The sequence below is a fragment of the Oryx dammah genome, unplaced genomic scaffold (assembly GCF_014754425.2).
Source record: "Oryx dammah isolate SB20612 unplaced genomic scaffold, SCBI_Odam_1.1 HiC_scaffold_10, whole genome shotgun sequence".
Lineage (NCBI taxonomy): Eukaryota > Metazoa > Chordata > Mammalia > Artiodactyla > Bovidae > Oryx > Oryx dammah.
The window spans coordinates 24,398,257-24,419,266 of record NW_024070194.1 but is presented as its reverse complement, the minus strand read 5'-3'; the positions used below and the strand labels follow the sequence as shown (position 1 = coordinate 24,419,266).

Genomic DNA, 21,010 nt, shown 5'->3' with positions numbered 1-21,010 from the left:
TCAAAACCATCAATTCTTCAGTGCTCAGCTTTCTTTATAGTCCAAAGAACTATATATAGTTTCTTTATAGTCCAGGATCTCTCAGAGCCTCTCAAGAGCTGATGTGCATCGTGAAACCTCTTAGTGTCTTCTGGTGCTTGCTCTTGGTGCTTTCTGGTCTTATTACAGAACTTTGTGATCTTCAACCTGTTCATTTTCCTCTCTCAATACTTTATTTGTGGGAGACAGTTTCGGAGAGCTTGGCAAACTCCAACCCTTCGTCTTGCAAATGGGGCAACGGAGACCCAGACCTTAATGGCTGCTGATCTGCATCCTGACTTTGATAACATAGGCCTCTTGGGCTCTGGGAAGGAGTGTTCTTGACCCTCCTGTGAATGCCCTGGTAGGTGGATGGGGAAGCGAAGAGAGGAGGGAGACAGACAGACAGATAGACAGACAGTCCTGGGGGTGGGGAAGCTGTGGGCTGGTGACTCGTGCTCTGGCTGCGAGAGGATATTGTGCTTTAGTGTGTGTATTTTTCCACCTTTCTCCCCAAATGACTTAATTTTAGGCTTCCTGGATAGGCGCAGCTGTAAGAAAAAAAAAAGTTTAAAAAAAGCCTTGGACCTCCCTGACTTCATCTTCCTGTCCTGGGGTCACCAGGGACAGTCTGGGTGACTTGGAAGAAAGATGGGCATTCCCTGAAGCCCAGTGGGGTGCTGGGATCTGGGCTGGGTCCTCCCCTGCCCAGAGGGGCACTCCCTGGACCGAGAGCCTCAGGGCAGCCACGCCCCACTTCCTCCATGGGCTCCTTTGATCTCCTTTCCCACTTCCCTGCAGGGCTGATGTTTGCCGGCTGGGCCGACTCCAGGTGCATGGTGGCGGGGCTGCTGCCTTCCCAGCCTGACTCATCCTTAGCAGCGCCATCGCCTGCTCCCCCTCCGTGACATCGAATTAGTCTGGGAAAGCTCTGGCCTCTCCATCGCTTACTGCCTTCTGAGGAGTGTTCTTGAGGCCCAGAAACTGTTTACAACATGTAGGGTTTTAAAAGTAAAATGTCCAGCTCTGCAGTTTCCCAAAGAGCCATAGGGTGAGGGTGAGGGTCAGAGCAGGGCTGAGGGAGAGTCTGTGTGCTGTGCTTAGTTGCTCAGCCATGTCTGACTCTTTGTGAGCCCTATGGACTGTAGCCCGCCAGGCTCCTCTGTCCTTGGGGTTCTCCAGACAAGAATACTGGAGTGGGGATCTTCCCAACCCAGGGATCAAACCTGAGTTTCCTGCATTGGCAGGTGGATTCTTTACCACTGAGCCACCTGGGAAGCCCTAGGGAGAGTCTATCCAAAGCCAGTTATTTCCATTCCCTGCTTAAAACTCTCTGCTCTCCCAGCATCGGAACCTTCCCGTGGCCGGAGGCCGCCCTGCAGGTTTGTGCCATGGCCCACCCCTATGCTCACCAAGCTCCCGGAGCCCCTCCATGGTTGCCTCTCTCATGAGATTTTGCACATTCTGTTCCCTCTGTTGGAGCACGCTTCCTGCCCTGGGCTACATCAGCCCTGCTCACCCTTCTGGCCTCCCTCAGGAGATACTTTTCAAGGAATGACCTCCCTGGACAGCCTCACCCGTCGAATCTAATGCTTTCCTTTGTCTTGCTCACCCTGAGGGTCCTTCCTCAGGGTTTACTTGTCCTCAGGTGAGATGAACTCACAGCCCCTGCACCATAACTCTCGCTCCTGCCTGCAGAGCCCAGGGGCCAGAGGAATCCTCAGGCTTCCCATCCTTCCAGGCTTGTGTTCCCAGGAGCTAAGAGTGTGCAAAGTGTTAATGATTTCTCCGAGGCCCTGGGCGGAACAGTTGGCATCTTGCGTCCTGCGTGGGGCTCTACTGCTCCAGGAATGGGTCGTGGGCAAAGGCCCTCCTTGAGATCACAGTCTCTAAATAGTCTCTAAGGAACCACAGGGCAGAAAGGAAAAAAAAAAAAAACGGGAACGGGAACGGGGCGGAAAGAAAAGGACTTTCCACCTTCCCACGCTGGAGATTTTAAAATACCCACTTTTCTGTCATGGAAGAACTTTCCAGAGGGAGGTGGGTTGAGATGCTGGAAACTGGGTCAGGTGATGGCATGGGCTTCCTCCTGCTTTCCTCTGTGGGTTAGATTTCAGCTACTCTCCTGGGTGTCCCTGGGAGGGGGAGCCTGCAAGCCCCAGTAGTACTCTGACCCCAGTGAAAAGTGAAAGTGTTAGGTATGCAGTCGTTTCAGACTCTTTATGACCTCAGGGACCATAGCCTGCCAGGCTCCTCTGTCCATGGAATTCTCCAGGCAAGAATACTGGCGTGGATTGCCATTCTCTTCTCCAGCGGATCTTCCTGACCCAGGAATCGAACTCAGATCTCCTGTATGACAAGCAGACTCTTTGCCATCTGAGCCACCAGGGAAGCCCACTCTGTCCCCAGGCTGGAGGTTAAATATTGACACCCCTCCCCACCACAGAGTTGGGATCACTGGTGGTTTGTGCCTCATACAGAGCAAGGACTGGGGGAGTCTGGGTTTCGGGAGGAGAGAAGTCTGCTTTCGTGATCTGGTGTTTCTTTCGTTGGGAGGTTAAGTTTGTTCCCCAGCCCGGGTGCCTTTGTGAGCCTGGAGGAGTGGGCAGAACTGTCCCCACCCCAAAGAGGAGGTGAAGCCAGGCCAGCCACCGTGCCAGGGTTTGCTCCACTGACCCAATAAAACTGGAAATATGCAAATTCATACTGTCTCACTTCTTTCAGAAACAGATGGTGCTTGCTGACTTGAGCCAATGTTGATGTGTGTGTAGAGGAGAGAAACACCCTTCAGAAGGAACTGTTGCTGCAGCTCCGGAGTATTTGTGTTTGGGTTCCCCAAGTAAGGTGTGTCAGCTTAGAAAAAGTTGTTAGCATCATGACACTGTGCTCTACATTTTGAACTTAGGTTGGCTTTATTCACTTTTTAAAATATGGCTTCACTGAGATATAATTCATATACCTTCATCCAGTCAACCTTGTAAAATGTATTATTCATTAGTTTTTAGTATATTCAGAGTTCTGCTATTTAAGGGGCTTTCCTGGTGGTTCAGTAGTAAAGAATTCACCTGCCAGTGCAGGAGACACAGGTGACGCTAGTTCGATCCCTGGGTCAGGAAGATTCCCTGGAGTAGGAAATGGCAACCCACTCCAGTGTTCTTGCCTGGAGAATTCTCGGACAGAGGAACCTGGCGGGCTACAGCCCATGGGGTTGCAAAGAGCTGGACGGGACTCAGCAACCAAACAACAGCAATGGCTAATGATATTGACCCTCTGTTTGTGTGTTCACTGGCCATTTGTGTATCTTTGAAGAAATGTCTGTTCAAATTGGTCTTCTCCATCTTTGGAATCATGCTAGCTTTACAATACAGCTTCTCAATTTGCCTCTTGCATTTTCTTGACCAGTTTGTATAAAAAGCAATTTTCTCTTAATAATTTGGTGAGCTTGGTAAAAATATAGTATCAAACCATCTGGATGTGGATTGGGGAAGGTGTTTTACTCCTATTTCAATTCACTAGTACATAGTGAGTATCTTGACTCGAATTTTCTATTTCTTTTTTTCTTAACCAATGTTAGCATATTCTATTTTCCCAGAAATTTGCAAATCACACATCCTGTTTATGACACCTTCTTACTTAATACCATATATCCCCATTGTCAGCAAGTACATCCTCTGATGGAGCTGTGACGCACTGGGGTGTGCTCTCTGTTTTCACTCGTCTGTCCCTCTCAGTAGATTAAGGTCAGTTGTCCATTTTTCTGTTCTGAACAGTGTGACTGTTGTTTGGGTTCTATCTCTGGTGAACAAGCCACCCACAACGCAGTGGCTAGAACAACAATCATTTAATTGCTCAGGAATTTGGGCAGGGCTCAGCCGGGAAGTTTTTCTGCTATTGGTAGTGTCTGTTGTAGTCCCCAATGAAGCTGGGAGCGTGGATGGGGTCAGAACGCCCTAGATGCACCTCCCCTGAGGGCTGATTTGGTTTCTCTCTCTTTCTCCCCTCATAGACCCTCCTCCTCCACAGCTGCTACCCTGTTCCCTTTCTGTGCCTTCTCTCCAGTAGAGGAGTCAGGGTTGCCGGTCCAGTGGGCAGCAGAGCAGATCCGAGAAGCCTGTTGCGTTCTTGCCCTGGACATGGCAGGGCCTCCTTCCCACTGGTCCGTAGCGAGTCAGATGGTCCCTGCAGATTGAGAGGTGCGAGCAGACTTCCCCATTTATGAGAGCGCTGCGCATGGGGAGGGAGAGGAGGAATTGTTGATGGCATGTTTGCAGACAGTGCATGACTGTGAACATCCTGATACACTTTGATGAGTGTTGGTGTCAAAGGTGAACATTGTTTGTGTGGATATGTGGTCTATTGTTGTTTGAGTGGATATGTGGGGATCTTAGGAAATCACATAAGGACTGGAACCAGGATAAAGTCCCCATCCTAGAATTTCTTGCTGTCTAGCAGGGACTGTGCACCAACACTGGTATGACTTGGAGTAACTATAGCAATGCTCCAAGAGCCTTGGGAGTTTGTCCTTAGAGCAGTCTTCCCTTAGCTCCCTCACCTGCTGCAGGAGAGGGCATTCTGGCCATTTTACAGAGGAGGAAACTGAGGCTCTGCAGTCAGCTGGCTTGCCCTACTTGCTTCCTTCCTTCCCTGCTGCCTGGACTTCATCCCACGCCCCTTCTCTAATATTTTCTCTGCTCCCCACAATGTTGTGACAATAACACGCATCGTGCAGGACTGAACAAGCTCCTGATCTCTTGCCCCTTGGTGAGAGGGTGAGTTAAGGAAGTGACGAGGCTTAAGTGCCCAAGTCCTCAGGTCACGCTTCCAGCACTGTGTCCTGGTTCTCTCACTTTTAAGGTTTATCAATGTGGACTTTTGTCCTCCCCTCTCTAAACCTCACTCTACTTGTGTATAAAATGGGAACAGTAACCTGAATGTTGGAGATCAGGGAGCTGATGCACAGAAAGCGCCTAGATTCTCAGCAGTGGCAAAGGGGAGAGAGGGCATTTAGATTCCCTGAAGCCCAGGTGGCATTAGTGGCAAAGAATCCGCCTGTCAGTTGAGGGGCTGTAAAAGACATGGGTTCAGCCCTTGTGTTGGGAGGATCTCTTGGAGAAGGGCATAGCAACCCACTCCAGTATTCTTGCTTGGAGAATTCCATGGACAGAGGATTCTAATGGGCTACCGTCCACGGGGTCGCAAAGTGTCAGACAAGACTGAAGTGACGTGGCACACACGGGGTCCCCACCCTGGCGTGTCCAGCTTCTGCTCTTACCTGGGCTGAGTTAGGAAGGTTGGTGTGTTCTTGGTGAATACACATGTCACAAAGGGCTTTCTCGTTCCCCCTGGAGTAAGAGCCATTGATTTCTAATAAGATGCTCCAGATGGTGTCAAGAAATTCGCACTTTCTCAGCCGTCTGTCTGGACGTGGCTGCTGAGTAATTTCTAGCTTGTCCTGTTGATGGTGCCAACCTGGGGCTGAGCCCTCTGTCTCAAAGCGGAGCCTGTGTGAGCATCCCACTCCCCCGCCTCGACAGGGCTGTCCTGTCCCAATGCCTTCCACGAAGGCTTGGCTCTCCTCAGCAAGGCTGGAACACACTGCGAACCAGGACTCCGGAGGGAGGCTGCACTCGCATGCACGTTGATTCACAATGAGTCAACGCTCGCCTGTAACATCTGGCCCTCAGTGTCCCAGCTGTAATAAGAGAACGTTTAGTATCGTTTGGCAAAGCGTTCTCTCTCCAAAGGCCTGAGTCTGTTCCCTGAGTTACTATTCATTGTTTTACTGTCCATCAGGGCCTATCCGGATATCTGGTCACATTTTCCTGCAAATAACAATTTTCTGGCAGAGTCGCCACCCAGGTTGATGACTTCTGTGCTGCAGTGTGGTGGTTTCCTGCTGGGGCCCTGGGAGCCTGAGCGAGTGAGGGGATTGTTTCGGAGTGTGTTTCTTCTCTCATCTGTTAATTGTTGAGAGCAGCGAGCTGGTTCGTTGACAGTCTTGGTAACTCTCCATAGCTAGGAAAGCCATCAAGGCAAATTGGAGATGAAGAGAGTAGTGGAAATTCTCATTTGGGATCTGTGTGACCATCCTTCTCCAAGTCAGTTTTGAAGCTACATCTGAAAGGGCCCCGGGAGAAAAATAGAAGTAAATGAGTCACGGAAGATTGTCTCCTTATCTTAATTCGGTTTGGCCGTGAAAGTTGAACAACATCCTCAAAATGCTCTGTGGCTCTAAAAAGTCTTCCTTGCTCCTCTGATCTCTCTGCATTACAGAGGCAATGGGTGTCCTACAGTCACAAGAGACTGTGGTTTGGTTGGCTAAGAGACAAGGCACCATCTTGTACTGCGGCTCCGCTTGCTGTCCATGAGCTCAGAAGTCGTATCTCGGTCACATGCATGGTCTGGTGGTTTAGTTACTCAGTCGTGTCTGACTCTTTGTGACCCCGTGGATGGTAGCCTGCCAGGCTCCTCTGTCCATGGCATTTCCCAGGCAAGAATACTGGAGTGGGTTGCCATTTCATTCTCCGGGGGTCTTCCTGACCTGGGGATTGAACCTGGGTCTCCTCCATTGCAGGCAGATTCTTTACTGACTGAACCATGTAATTTCCCAGGAAAATTAGATTCCCCCTAGTATGAAAAAGATTGTCAATACCTTGGAGCAGGAACTGGTTGGATGCTGTTCATCACTGTACCCACTGCCTGGTACAGTATAGGAGCTTAAATATATTAATTGGCTATCAAAGGACTCAAAATATTTGTTTCGAATTCTTATAATTAAAAGTTGCAAAAGGGACATTATGATATCTTATATACTAGAATTCTACTGTCTAGGAATGTAAAAATCCATCCATCCATCCATCCATCCATCCATCTTTCTTCTATTCATCCGTCATTCACCATCCATCCATCCTTCCATCCGTCTTCCATCTATCCATCCATCCATCCATCCATCCATCTTCATCCATTCACCTTCCATCCTTACAAGGTCAACTGTGGTTTTAACCATTTTCTACTACAAATCTGAGGAAGAGAATTAAAGTACTCCCTCTACTAATGATGTTAGTCTGGGGTCCACTTCCTAATGCTTGGTGGCCTCATGAAGAAATTATATAGTGTGGAAATGAGGAGCATCTCTGCACTGGTGCTCAGTTGCCAGGCTGAAGCCCCAGTCTAGCATCTTCCTGGCTAAGTGACCTTGGGCAAGTCATGGTTTTATCATGGATCCGTCAGAGATGGTAATACCCCCACAATTTAGTGTTGTAAGAACTGAATGAGACAATGTGTATAGAGCACTTGGGACAGTGCCTGGCAAGTGGTGAATAAGTGAACAAGGGTGAACTTCTGTTCCCTGAGATTCTAGCCTCATGGAGACGGTGAGACTTCTGCCTTCCTGTCCTCTGTACCACTGGTATACCTTCAACATTGTTGTTGTTGTTCATTCACTCAGTCATGTCTGACTCTCTGCAACCCCATGGACTGCAGCACACCAGGCTTCCCTGTCTTTCACCATCTCCCAGAGCTTACTCAAACCCATGTCGAGTCAGTGATGCCATCCAACCATCTCATCCTCTGTCACCCCCAACAAATCTGAAGGGCACGTCTGTCTTGTAGCAGCTCCTTGTCTCCTGTGTGTATCTCTTTACCCCCGTTCTGCACTCTGTCTCCCATCAGGGGTCTCCAGGGCTGGATCTTGGTCTGATGAACGCACTTTGTTGGAGGAGGGGCTGGCGGACCTCCTGCCAGCTCCCCCACTCACAAAGTCCTCCCATGCACCAGTGGCTGACTGGCTGACGGGGGTGACCAAGCCATGACCTGCTGACCTGGAGCCTGCGTCTCTCTCCTCTCTTGCAGGGAGTCCGACCTGTTCCTGCTCGACAGCCGCACCCTCTGGGCCTCAGAGGAGGGCTGGCTCGTTTTTGACATCACAGCCACCAGCAACCACTGGGTGGTCAACCCGCGGCACAACCTGGGCCTGCAGTTGTCAGTGGAGACTCTAGACGGTAAGTCCCTGGCCAGCACTCCAGGTCGTGCTGATGCGGCCTGCAACTGTAGACCTGGGAGGGAGCTCAACTCATGTCTATTAGGACCAGGTTTCCTCTGCTCCCTACCCCATCAGCACTTCCTATCCAACATTCTAATCCGAATGAAAGCAGTCTCTACCCCTTTTTCATGTGGCATTTATACTGTTGGCCAAAGCTGGGTTGGGTAAGGCCTCACTGCTCCAGGTGTGGTTCCAAAGCAGCACAGGTGGCCCCCACCGTTAGAAATGCAGACCCTCTGGCCCATCCCAGGCCTGCCCTATCTGAACCTGCACTTCAGCTGAGCCCCTAGTGATGCTCGCACATGCAACATCTGAGCCGTGCTGATGCAGGCCCCTCAAGCTCAGGACACAGGACATCCTGGGATTCTTGGGCTTTGTAGGATGTTTCATGGTATCCCTGGCCTCTCCCCACTAGAAGCCAATAGCCTCTCCCACTTGTGACACCAAAAATGTCTCCAGACATTGTTAGCTATCCCCTGCAGGGCAAAATCACCCCAGTGAAGGACATTGCACTGGTGTGAGGCGTGAACCCCCTTCCAAGAGACTGAAAGTAGTGCCGAATCCCGAATACTTGGAGAACCTACTGTTTGCCCTCCCCCAGCATCTCTCGCACATGCCGTGGCCGTGCTTTCTGAGAAGGGCAGACAGGAAGGCAAGTGGAGCAGTAGGGTGGGCCTGGCTGTGCCAATTTCTCCTTCCGCAAAGTCTATTTCTTATGAAGTGGGGGAACATCTTTCTTATACCAGTTTTTAAAAATTTGCATCTTCGTGTGTTATGTTGCATTAATTACTCAGTTGTGTCCAACTCTTTTGTGAGCCCCATGGACTGTAGCCCACCAGTGTCCATGGGATTCTCCAGGCAAGAATACTGGAGTGGGTTGCCATGCCCTTCTCTAAGGGGATCTTCCCGACCCTGGGATCAAACCTGGGTCTTCAGCGTTGCAGGCAGATTCTTTACTGTCTGAGACACTAGGGAAGCCCATATTTTAGTTTAGGTATTAACAATACGTGTTCCAGGCTCAAAATTTAAGTTCCAGATGTGTGCAACACTGAATAGCTTCCCTCTGACGTCCTTCCTCCAGCTGCTGCGTTCCACCTCCCAGAGGCAGCTATGTCCGAGTTATTGGGTACTTCCCTTGTGACTCAGCTGCAATGCAGGAGACCTGGGTTCAATCCCTGGGTTGGGAAGATCCCCTGGAGAAGGGAAAGGCTACCCACTCCAGTATTCTGGCCTGGAGAATTCCATGGACTGTATAGTCCATGGGGTCGCAAAGAGTTGGACATGACTGAGCTACTTTCACTTCAAGGATGCCTTCTGGGTATCTAAGCTATTAAATGTATAGTCTGCTTTTTCCTCCCCCCCACAAATACTGGCATAGTCTATACAGTGTCCTTCACTGTGCTTTTTTCACCTGACAATGTATCTCAGAGGCTGGTCTTTTTCCGCTGTTAAAGAGCTTCCTGTTCTTTAAAGGCTTTTGTGTTTGTGTGCATGTGGCGTGAATGTAGCCCTACTGCTCTCTCACTGTGTGACTGACAATTTCCCTCATGTCCCAGAGCCTCCATCCCTCATCTCCAATACTCAGGTAATGAGAGGGCCTAGGCCATTGGGTTGTTCGGAGATTGAGTGAGTTAATACAGAAGACTTTAAAAAATCATGTCCTGAGGCACACAGGAATCCCTGGGCTTCTTGTGAAAATGCAGATTCTGATTCAGCAGGTCTGGGGCAAAGAGGAGGCTGTGGTCCCAACGCCTCCCAAGCGATGCAGAGGCTGCTGGTCCCCAGACTGTACTTTGAGTAGCGAGGGCTGAGAAGAGGACTTGGCTCAAAATACACATGCCCTAGAAGTTGTTACTACCACCAAAAGTGACTCATCGAGGGCCCCTGTGATGAAGGTCTAGAGTTTCCCGTCTTTCACTCTTACAAACAGGGCTGCAGTGCATGTGTCCTTGGACCCTTGAGTGAGTGGAACTCTAGGAATAGTTCCTAAAAGTGACATTGTCTGTTTGTAGTTTTGATCAGTATTGTCAATTTACCCTCCTGAGAGGTCATTCCATTTGTACGAGGGCACCAGTGCCCCTTCTTTTTTGGAAGGAAGATGCTCAGTCGTTCAGTCGTAGCCAACTCTGTGTGGCCCCATGGACTGTAGCCTGCCAGGCTCCTCTGCCCTTGCAATTTTCCAGGCAAGAATACTGGTGTGATGTTTCCTCCTCCAGGGGATCTTCCCGACCCAGGGATCAAACATGCATCTCCCTCACTAGCAGGCGTATTCTTCATCAGCTTTCAAACTTACCTGTCTTGGCTAATCCGATAGATGACATGTGGAATCTCATAGTTTTGCTTTGCTTTTCTCTCCTCTGAATGAGGCTGAGCCCTTCCTCTAAATTTGCCATTTCCTCCTTGTCTGTCTCCTCTGTCCATTGCTTGCAGAGGGTGTTGGGCTTTTTCTGCTTTACATTTTAGGGACATTTGGTCCTTTGTGATTGAGCTGTAAATATTGTCCCAGTTTTTAGTTTTTCTTTTACTGTGGTTAATGCTGGGTTTTGCCAAGTAGATTTAGACAGCATAGATACATTTTATAATTTTTTCTCCAGGATTGTCTGTCTATGCCCACGTGCTATATGGGAACGGTCACAGAGTTTAGGGCCACACTTGTCTTCTATCCAGTCTAGTCTTCTTCCTACTGACGGTTTCCTCAAGCTTCCCTCCCACCCCAAACCTTCCTTCCCCTTTCCCTGCCCCTAAGCCTTTATAGTGCGGTCCTAGAAGGTATTGTAGTTTCCGGTTGTTTTATGCCTGATTGGCAAGCTATGCATGGTGGACCATATTTAGCCTCCAGCCTGTTTTGGGGTGCCTGTGAGCTAAGAATAGTTTTCAAATTTTTAAATGGCTGAGACAAAATCTTAAAAGACTATTTTGTGACATAAAATTATATGAGATTTACATTTTGGTGTCCATAAATAAAGTTTTAGTATTCCGCAGTCATACCAACTGGTTTATGCCATCACCTGAGCCTGCTTTTGTGCTGTAACAACAGAGTCGAGGAGTTGGGACAGCGACACCATGGCCCAGAAAAGCTGAAAATATTATTTTCAGAATTGCTGTTTATAGAAGGAGTTTGCCACTACCAGAATTTCTCAAACTGTGTTCTGTGAGGAATCATGATCAGTTACGTACAAGAAAGGCTAGGTGGGATGAACTAAGCAGGTTTCACTGCAGGACTTATCAGAACCTTTATTTTGCCAATGTCCATTGTGAATCTCCTGATAGGGTCAATAGACGAATTCCAGACTTATTTGGCAATAGGTTCATTCAGCTCTTCTTTGTTCTTAAAAGTCCCTGTGAGACATATTGGGTATGGGGCACAAGTGAGGCTGAGGGAGACTTGGTTGCTTTCTTCAGAGTGACCTTTTCCCTGAACTTGTGGATATGGGTTTGGCCTGTTAACTTGACCTCAGTGGGTCTGGTGCTCCTCTGTCCTGCCTACCCTTCTGGCTCAGGATGGCTTAGGTTTGGTTTTTCTCTTAAGTGACACTCAATCAGTGTCAAGCCTGCCAACCCCTTTTTCCCCCACACCCAGGGTCTTTGTCCCCCACCTTTTGCTGAGGCTTGGCATTTATTGAGGTGTCACAGCCCGATGGTTAGAGCCTGGGCTCAGGAGCTGGCTAAACTTCCCAGGTTTGAGTCCTAGCTCTGCTGTTTCTAGCCACATGACCCAGGGTGAGTCACTTAATGTCCCTCATCTGGAAAATGGGGTTAATAATAGCTTCCACCTCTCAGGGTGGTTGTGAAGGATTAGATGAGCTCATGCGAGTGAAAAGCTTAATTGCTTAACATGTGGTAGCTGCTAAGCACAAAGTAAGTGCTTTCTGCCATTGTCTCCTATAATCCTCATCATTACCAGTTGGGTGGATGCTATTATTAACATCTCCATGGGACAGGCGAGGGAACTGAGGCCCCTGAGGGGTGTTGAGTCTCCATATTCCATCAGCTGCCTCCATGCAGAAGGAGTATAGCCTAGCGGCCGCAAGATACTACCTAGACTTAGGGTAAGGATCTGATGCCGGTCCCCTGACTTGGTGCCTCCCCTCCTCCCCTCCTAATGGGGCCCTGGAGTTGGGCATGGATGCTGCCACCCTGGGACCTGACTTGTCCAGGTGCTGTGCATGCTGAGGCAGCAAGTTTGGTCTGGTTGCCCAAGTCAGGGAAGGCCCACCCACCCACACCATCTGGGAGGGGCAGAATATTCAGTGGCCAGCTGGGCATGAGTTTGGGGATCTTTGAAGGGGGGATGAGATAAGAAGCGAGAGAGCCCAGCATTTCTGAGACCACAGGCTCCTGGCTGGGAAACTTTTCCTCCACGGGGTTCCTTCTGCATCAGAATCCTCAGGGTGGCAGGCACATTGAACATACAGATTCCCAGGCTCCACCACCAGACCCTCTGGTGGTGAGTCCCCGAAGATGGGCCCAGGAATCTGCCTTTTCTCACAAGCTCCTCAGTAACTTGGGATCTGGCCCAGTGATAAGATTCTGTTGAAGTCATGCCCCGTGTTTTGGGGTACACTGTTTATAAGATGGTGCTCAGGCTGGCCACATCTAAACATGAGTTCAAACCATTTCATGTTGGATGCCTACACAGGTGAAAGATCAGCGGGGCCTGCTGGGGAGTCTATGAATGTTGGGGTCCATGTGATGGGCAGATTAGTGGGCAAATACTGTGTGCCAGCCTTGCGTGGCCTGTGGAAATAGCCTGGTCCCTGCCCTGGGACCACCTGCTAGCTGTAACATGAACTCAGTGAGGGTCGCTGCCTTGGACAGTACCTGGAGAGGACGAGTTCCAGGGCATGGCACCCGTGCCCAACTCCCAGTGCCCCATCTGGGAAGAGAGGGGATGGGGCGCTGAGCTAGGCATGCAGCATCTTACAGCAAGCTCACTTTCATCCTTGTGAAGTACAGGAGTTACCGACCTCCTTTCCTGATGTTTGGTGCGAGGTGAGGTGAGCCCCGTCTCCAAATGCCGCCTGAGACCACCCAGGAAGCGTGTATCTGTTTCCTCTTCCTCCAGCTGCAGCCCTCCTGTGGGAGAGTGTGCACAGCTGGGGCCTCCGCCAGCCAGCGAGCCCCTGCGGGAGAAGCCCATAAACCCCTCGGGCACCTGGGGCTCATCAGGAACCAAGTGGGGAGCCTCATCTCATCTCTGAGGATGGGATGCTGCCGGAAGGAGGGCTGGTGTCTGCTGTCCCTCCTTGCACAGACGAGGACAGGAAGCTCCTCCCCTGCCCCAGCCACACAGGCTGGGCACCCTCCCACTCCCCAAGGGGTGGTGGGAGAGGGGAGAAGAGGCCTCCTGAGCAGAAGGGACCCTGACACTAGAGTGGAGGGCCTGCCAGCTGGCAAGGGGTCTGTCCAGGAGGTGCTACTGAGAGCTGAACCCTCACAGCCTGCCTGGACCAAGGGGTCTCGTGCAGGAGCAGAGAGGGGTTAGGCCTGAAGCTCCTGCGTTGACTCCAGGACCCAGGAGCCTGGTGCTCCACGGGGCGGCCTCATATGATCTTAGGAATTCAGTCCAACCTTCCGATGCCATGTCCCTTGTTCCTCGGGCATGATTATGGCTGGGAGGAAGAAAAGTGTGAATTCTAGCACCCTGTCCGCAAATGACGTCACCAGCGGCCATACCTGGGGGCAGTGTGTCATTAACAAGCTCCTGCTGGGTGCACAGCTGGCCATCCAGACAGAGCCCGGGACCCTAAAGCGTCTTAGTTTCTGCCTGGCTGTTCTCTCCAAATCCCCTTTCCTGAGAAGAGAGTTTGAAAAAGGACCCAGAAGACAGTGGGTTTCCCACAGGACTAACTAGAGGAGCCAGTGTCACTGAAGTGGCCAAGGGTCCTCCCTCCATTCAAAAATATTAAAAATTACGTTTATAACCATCTGGGTATAACAAATATAATCCTAGCTGGATTAAAAATGAAAACATTGTGTCCAGCTCTAAAAACCTCATGTTTTGTGTTCTGATTTTAAGAGATGTTACAATGTTTTCCTGGGCCCTTAAAAATACCGTGGGCCTGACCACCGGGCCTGATAGACAAGTCAGCCTAGGGCCTGCATGCCAGCCTGGGAAGTGATGATGAACCCTCTGAGCCCCCGCACCTGGTGGTCAGAACCAGCTTCCTACAGTCAAGGGCCTTTTGGCCTACATTGAAAGCACGTTTATTCACCCAACAAACATCCGTGTGGAGCTCTGATGGGCCAGGGGACTATTGCAGACTCTGCTCCAGCTTGAACAAGACAAGGCTTCTCCCATCCCGAGGACGGCTCAGGGGGGTTCCTGCACATGTCATTCCTGATACTGCCTCCCATTGCCAAGCAGCAGCAAAGTGAATACTGATTTGGGCTGGAGTCTTTTATATCTTTGTAGACACAGAAGCACCTACTCCTTTGTTCCCAAGACAAGGGTTCCAGTCTCTTGTCCTAACTTACAGGATCCTCCTCTCCCTTGTCTGCTTAAGAAATCACTGACAGCTCGGGAGGGCAGCACTGATCAGCCCTGGCTCCCTGACCCAAGAATATAATCTGAGGGTCTCAGTTCCCCTCTCATACTCTCTCGTAGGGGACCTCCAGCTTCCTGACCTCCCCAGAGCTCCAAGACCAGAAGGGCCCCTTCTGCTCCCACCCACCCATCTCTGCCATCGGGAGGCAGACTCAGGCTCATGCTGGACTTCTATGTGCAGAGAGGCCCTCAGGCTTCTCTCCAGGGCCGCAAGAGTACATATCCCTATTCTTGATCATCCCAGATGGGATCAAATGGGATTGTGAGGCACTTAAAGGATTGAGGGCATATGCTGTGCAAGTGTGGCGCCAGCCGCAGCAGCTGGGGACAGCCCCGGGAGTGAGCCAATCGCCCACAGAGGCCGAGGAGACTAAGCCCCGTCAAGCTGAGGTTGGCGAGCAGTCCACCCGAGGCACAGCTGGCTCCCAGGTGCCTTCGCCCTAGTGATTGCTTCACATCCTGTTTGTTCAGAAGCCAGAGCGAGAGAACCAAGGAAGAGGCCTTGATGACCGGGAGGCTGGGGTGGGTCCTTCTAGGGCTGGTGACTGGAGGCTGGGGTGGCCTTGGGAAATTGGGGCAAGGAGATGTCACAAACATTAACTGTGTTCTCACTGGTCACTTGGGCCTTAGTCCATCAAGAGGAGTGGCTGGAATTAATGTGTTTTGCACAATGAAGGAGGAGCATTCTTATGCTCTGGGACTCTGAGGGGCACCCAATAGCTGTAGGCCTGGAAAACAAAGAAGCCACAAGAAAACCAAAATGCCCCCACTCTCTGCAGTTGAGCTGTGCTCCCTCCTCTCTGGGCGGCCCATCTTGTGCTTCTCGTCTGCTCCTGGACTCTTCTGGGCTGGGCGTGCCATTTCTGCTCGGGCCACTGGGACCTGCCAGCTGTGGCCTGATGTGCTGGCTCGTCCCTGGTCCTCAACTCACTTCCCAGAGTCCAACATCCACACCCTTCCCCACCTGGCCCGCCTCTTGTAAGGACCTCCCCTTTGAGCCTCCATGGATCCCTCCAACTCCTGGAGGCCCCAGAAGTGGTCTGTGTCCATGCCTGGGCAATCTCTCCTTTCTGCTCTTCCAGCCACTTGCGCTCGGCAAAGGCTCAGTGGTCAAGTTTGTAGCCTCCAGCCAGCTTTCTCCATCTGTAAATGGAGTAGCTAGTAGTCAGCGGGCTTCCCTGTTGGCTCAGACAGTAAAGAATCAGCCTGCAATGCAGGAGACCCAGGTTCAATCCCTGGGTTGGGAAGATCCCCTGGTATGGCAACCCACTCCAGTATTCTTGCCTGGAGAATCCGCATGGACAGAGGAGCCTGGCGGGCTACAGTCCATGGGATTGAAAAGAGTCGGACACAACTGAGCGACTAAGCACAGCACGTAGCACAGTGGTCAGTAGTCCTGCCTGAGGAGCCGGACACAGAATGGGCTCCACACAGTGCCTGGCACAAAGCACATACTCAATAATCTGCTGTGAACCAGCAATGGGTAGAGCCCACTCTTCCAGGAAACCTTTCCATGGCAGATAATAGACAGTAAAGGCATCTTATCTCTCGGGGACATTTTATGGTTTTCTTTACAAGTCTAGAATCATATGGATCTGGGTCAGTTAGTCCAGAGATCAGTAAACTCTTTCTGTAAAGTGCCAGATGATAAATGTTTTGGTTTTGTGGATCAGACGCTCTCTGTGAGGTTCTTCAACTTGGTCATTAGAGTGGCAGTAAATATATATGCACTAAAGCCCACTCCAGTGTTCTTGCCTGGAGAATCCCAGGGATGGGGGAGCCTGGTGGGCTGCCGTCTATGGGGTTGCACAGAGTCGGACACGACTGAAGCAACTTAGCAGCACCAGCAGCAGCAGCAAAGCAGATGGTAAATGTGTGCATGGATGTGCAAGGCTTTGTTCCAGCAAAACTATATTCGCAAAAAGATGCAGAGGGCTGGATTTGGCCCATGGACTTTAGTTGGCCACCCCTGGTTAGTGTTAGCAGCGGACTCAGCCCTGCCAGGGAAGCAGAGCCACTCTGTAGCCTCCCTGGCCTCTCCAGATGGCAGGTGGGATGATGCCAGCCCTGATAGACTCTGAGAGTGTGCAAAGAGTGTGGGAAATGGGCAACGCGAAGGATTGCATCTCTGCTGCACATCACAGAAGTGAAAATGTAGGTCCACACCAAACTTGTCCGTAAACATCTCATGACGCTTGTGCTCACCCACACTGGAAACAGCCTACGTGTCCTTCAGCTGCTGATACATCACCAGACTTCATGCATCCACACTATGGACCGTGAAACTCATGGCACCATGAGAGCATCTCAGAGACACGTGGGTTGAAATAAGCTGACACAGAAAACTAGGCGTGCCTGTATATGAAATGTCTAGAAAGTGCAAACCTGTAAGGATGCAAAAAGGTCAGTCATCGCTAGATTCTGGGAGTCAGGGAAGGGAGCGATAAGAAAGCAGGGTTTTTCCTCCGTGGCACTGTTGTCATTTTCTGTGTATTTTGGGGGGTGGGGATGTCCTATGTGCTGTCGGATGTTTAACAGCATCTCTGGCCTCCACCCACTCCATGCCAGTAGCATCCTTTGCCCCAAGTTGTAAAAACTGCTACTGTCCCCTGGACGGGGAAGGCTTAACCCTGGTTGGATGCACTGAGATTACGCAGCACAAGGGGATTCTTTGGAGTGTGGGCAGTGCCCTGTATCCTGATAGAAGTGATGCTGAGATGAACCCATACACACATTAAAACAGATCTGTTTACCAAAAGAAGGTCGATTTTTGTTGTTCAGTCTCTCAGTCACGTCCAACTCTTTGCAACCCCATGGACTGTAATACATCAGCCTTCCCTGTCCTTTACCACCTCCCGGCATTTGCTCAAACTCATGTCCATTGAGTCGGTGATGCCATCCAACTATCTCACCCTCTGTTGCCCCCTTCTCCTCCTGCCCTCAACCTTTCCCAGCATCAGGGTCTTTTCCAATGAGTTGGCTCTTCACATCAGGTGGCCAAAATGTTGGAGCCTATACATTAATTTGAAAACAAAAATTTAAGAAAAGTCAAAAGGTAGAAACAGAATACCCCACAGACAGGCAAGCCATGAATTCTCCCAAGGATGAAGAAATCAGCAATTGGCAGAGTTGTTACCTACCTGTTGGGTGAGTGGGAGACCTCCGCACTGTGGTTGTTATAGTCTGTGGCGGGGTCAGTCACCATCACGTGCCAGGAAAGGCTATCTTGACTAAAGGAGCATGTCTTGGCAGATAAAACACAGATGGTTGTTCAATGTGAATGGCCTGGTTCAGTGTGAATTTCAGACAAACAGCAAATCACTGCATAATATAAGTATGTCCCATGTACAGCAAACATTATTCACTTATCTGAAATTCAAATTTAACTGAGCATCTTGTACTTTTATTTGCAAAATCTGATAACCCCATCCTTGGGCAAATCTTCAGGGTTTTGTTTTTTTTTTCTTTTTCTTTTTTAAACCTATTAACTCTCGTTTAGGGCTTCCCAGGTGGCTCAGTAGTAAAGAATTCACCTGTCGATGCAGCAAACACAGATTTGATCCCTGGGTCAGGAAGATCCTCTGGAGGAGGAAATGGCAACCCACTCCAGTATTCTTGCCTGAAAAATCCCATGGGCAGAAGAGCCTGGCAGGCTATAGTCTCTGGGATCCAAAGAGTTGGACACCCCTGTGTGAATGAGCATGAGCACTAACACTTGTCTAGAATATAAATCCTTTTCATCTTTCCCAAAGATACAGACCTATGTTAAAATAAGATCTTTTGCCTAGATGAATGTCACCCAGCTCAATCCCTCTGCCTAATACGTTTGGCTTGGCTCTTGCCTGGACACTTAGAGACAAATAAAACAAATACTTGCAAGTGCTAAGTGAAGCCCATATATTGTAACATCATAAAATGAAAAGGAATTCCTCTCCCAGCCAACCCACGCGTCCTCTCCCCCAATATAACCTTTCTCTGCCCTTTGTGGGGATATTAAAACAAAAATAAACTTTATGTATGTACATATCCACATATGTTGGTATATGCTTTAACTTTCTTTGCTCCCTTGTGGAATCACACCATATCATGTTCTGCCTGTCACTTGGCAGCCCTTCCTTCTGTCGGCCTCATGAGGGCCTAGACCTGTCTTGTTCCTGTTGGAACACGCCTCCACCCCCTGGGCACAGAGCCGTGCTGGGCTTGGGACATGTGGGCACCAGGGATATTTGTAAATAGATGACTGGATTGTTTAGTTGGCTGGTTGGTACTCCATGCCATGCCCCCTCATCCAATTGTCCTGCTTTAACAAAGCATCACATCGTCTCTGGGTTTCACCTCAAAAAACTTGACCACAGTGACTTCCCTTTTGCATGTCTGTGTTGCCTGACTTACTTTTGGGAGGGTATACATAACTGCTGGCTCTCAACCTGGGACATTTTGCTCCCAGGGGACACGTGGCCAGGTCCGCAAACATGTCGGGGATGTATTTTGGGAACAGCCAAGTATGCTACTAACACATCCTACAATGCCCACAACAGTGCCCCAGAGAACCATCAGCCCGAATGCCCAGTGCTGGATAGAGAGGCGGCTGTATTTGCGATCTCCTTCTTGGTGAACTTGCTTTTTTTCCCCCAAAGTATGATTCCAAAGATGGGCTCGAAAAAGGACAGAAATGGTATGGACCTAACAGAAGCAGAAGATATTAAGAAGAGGTGGCAAGAATACACGGAAGAACTGTACAAAAAAGATCTTCACGACCCAGAGAATCATGCTGATGTGATCTCTAATCTAGAGCCAGACATCTTGGAATGTGAAGTCAAGTGGGCCTTGGAGGGCATCACTACAAACAAAGCTAGTGGAGGTGATGGAATTCCAGTGGAGCTATTTCAAATCCTGAAAGATGATGCTGTGAAAGTGCTGCACTCAAGATGCCAGCAAATTTGGAAAACTCAGCAGTGGCCACAGGACTGGAAAAGGTCAGTTTTCATTCCAATCCCAAAGAAAGGCAATGCCAAAGAATACTCAAACTACTTCACAATTGCACTCACCTCACATGCTAGTGAAGTAATGCTCAAAATTCTCCAAGCCAGGCTTCAGCAATATGTGAACCGTGAACTCCCTGACGTTCAAGCTGGTTTTAGAAAAAGCAGAGGAACCAGAGATCAAATTGCCAAAATCCACTGGATGATGGAAAAAGCAAGAGAGTTCCAGAAAAACATCTATTTCTGCTTTATTGACTATGCCAAAGCCTTTGACTGTGTGGATCACAATAAACTGTGGAAAATTATGAAAGACATGGGAATACCAGACCACCTGACCTGCCTCTTGAGAAACCTGTATGCAGGTCAGGAAGCAACAGTTAGAACTGGACATGGACAACAGACTGGTTCCAAATAGGAAAAGGAGTACGTCAAGGCTGTATAACCTCAGATATGCAGATGACACCACCCTTATGGCAGAAAGTGAAGAGGAGCTAAAATGCCTCTTGATGAATGTAAAAGAGGAGAGCGAAAAAGCTCAACATTCAGAAAATGAAGATCATGGCATCTGGTCCCATCACTTCATGGCAAATAGATGGGGAAACAGTGGAAATAGTGTCAGGCTTTATTTCTGGGGGCTCCAGAATCACTGCAGATGGTGACTGCAGCCATGAAATTAAAAGACGCTTACTCCTTGGAAGAAAAGTTATGACCAACCTAGACAGCATATTCAAAAGCAGAGATATTACTTTGCCGACTAAGGTCCGTCTAGTCAAGGCTATGGTTTTTCCAGTGGTCATGTATGGATGTGAGAGTTGGACCGTGAAGAAGGGTGAGCGCCAAAGAACTGATGCTTTTGAACTGTGGTGTTGGAGAGTCCCTTGGACTGCAAAGAGATCCAACCAGTCCATTCTAAAGGAGATCAACCCTGGGATTTCTTTGGAAGGAATGATGCTAAAGCTGAAACTCCAATACTTTGGCCACCTCATGAGAAGAGTTGACTCATTGGAAAAGACTCTGATGCTGGGAGGGATTGGGGGCAGGAGGAAAAGGGGACGACCGAGGATGAGATGGCTGGATGGCATCACGGACTCGATGGACATGAGTCTGAGTGAACTCCGGGAGATGGTGATGAACAGGGAGGCCTGGCGTGCTGCGATTCATGGGGTCGCAAAGAGTCGGACACGACTGAGCGACTGAACTGAACTCAACTGATGATTCGAACTTTATCAAATATGTGCATGGGTAAGAAGAGAAAAGACTAGAAGGAAAGGCTCAAACTATTTACAGAATTACAGACTTGGCAAACTTTGGGGTATGAATTTTGGAAAACCCCTTTAACTGGACTAGGGTTTTTTCATGCACTGTAAAAGTTTCAACATGTAAATGCTGGGTGGGCTCAGTACGACATGCTTAAGTATGACA

The 21,010-nt window shown here is 49.6% G+C and overlaps 1 protein-coding gene across 2 annotated transcripts in view; it reads left to right on the top strand.

Annotated features, from left to right (window-relative positions):
- The window catches only part of BMP7 (bone morphogenetic protein 7), an 83,766-nt gene that overhangs the window by 46,396 nt on the left and 16,360 nt on the right, over positions 1-21,010 (top strand). For both annotated transcript variants that reach the window (XM_040248641.1, XM_040248642.1), the window contains exon 3: positions 7,870-8,018. In XM_040248641.1, the coding sequence (XP_040104575.1) occupies positions 7,870-8,018 (149 nt within the window). The remainder of the gene's footprint in view (positions 1-7,869; positions 8,019-21,010) is intronic.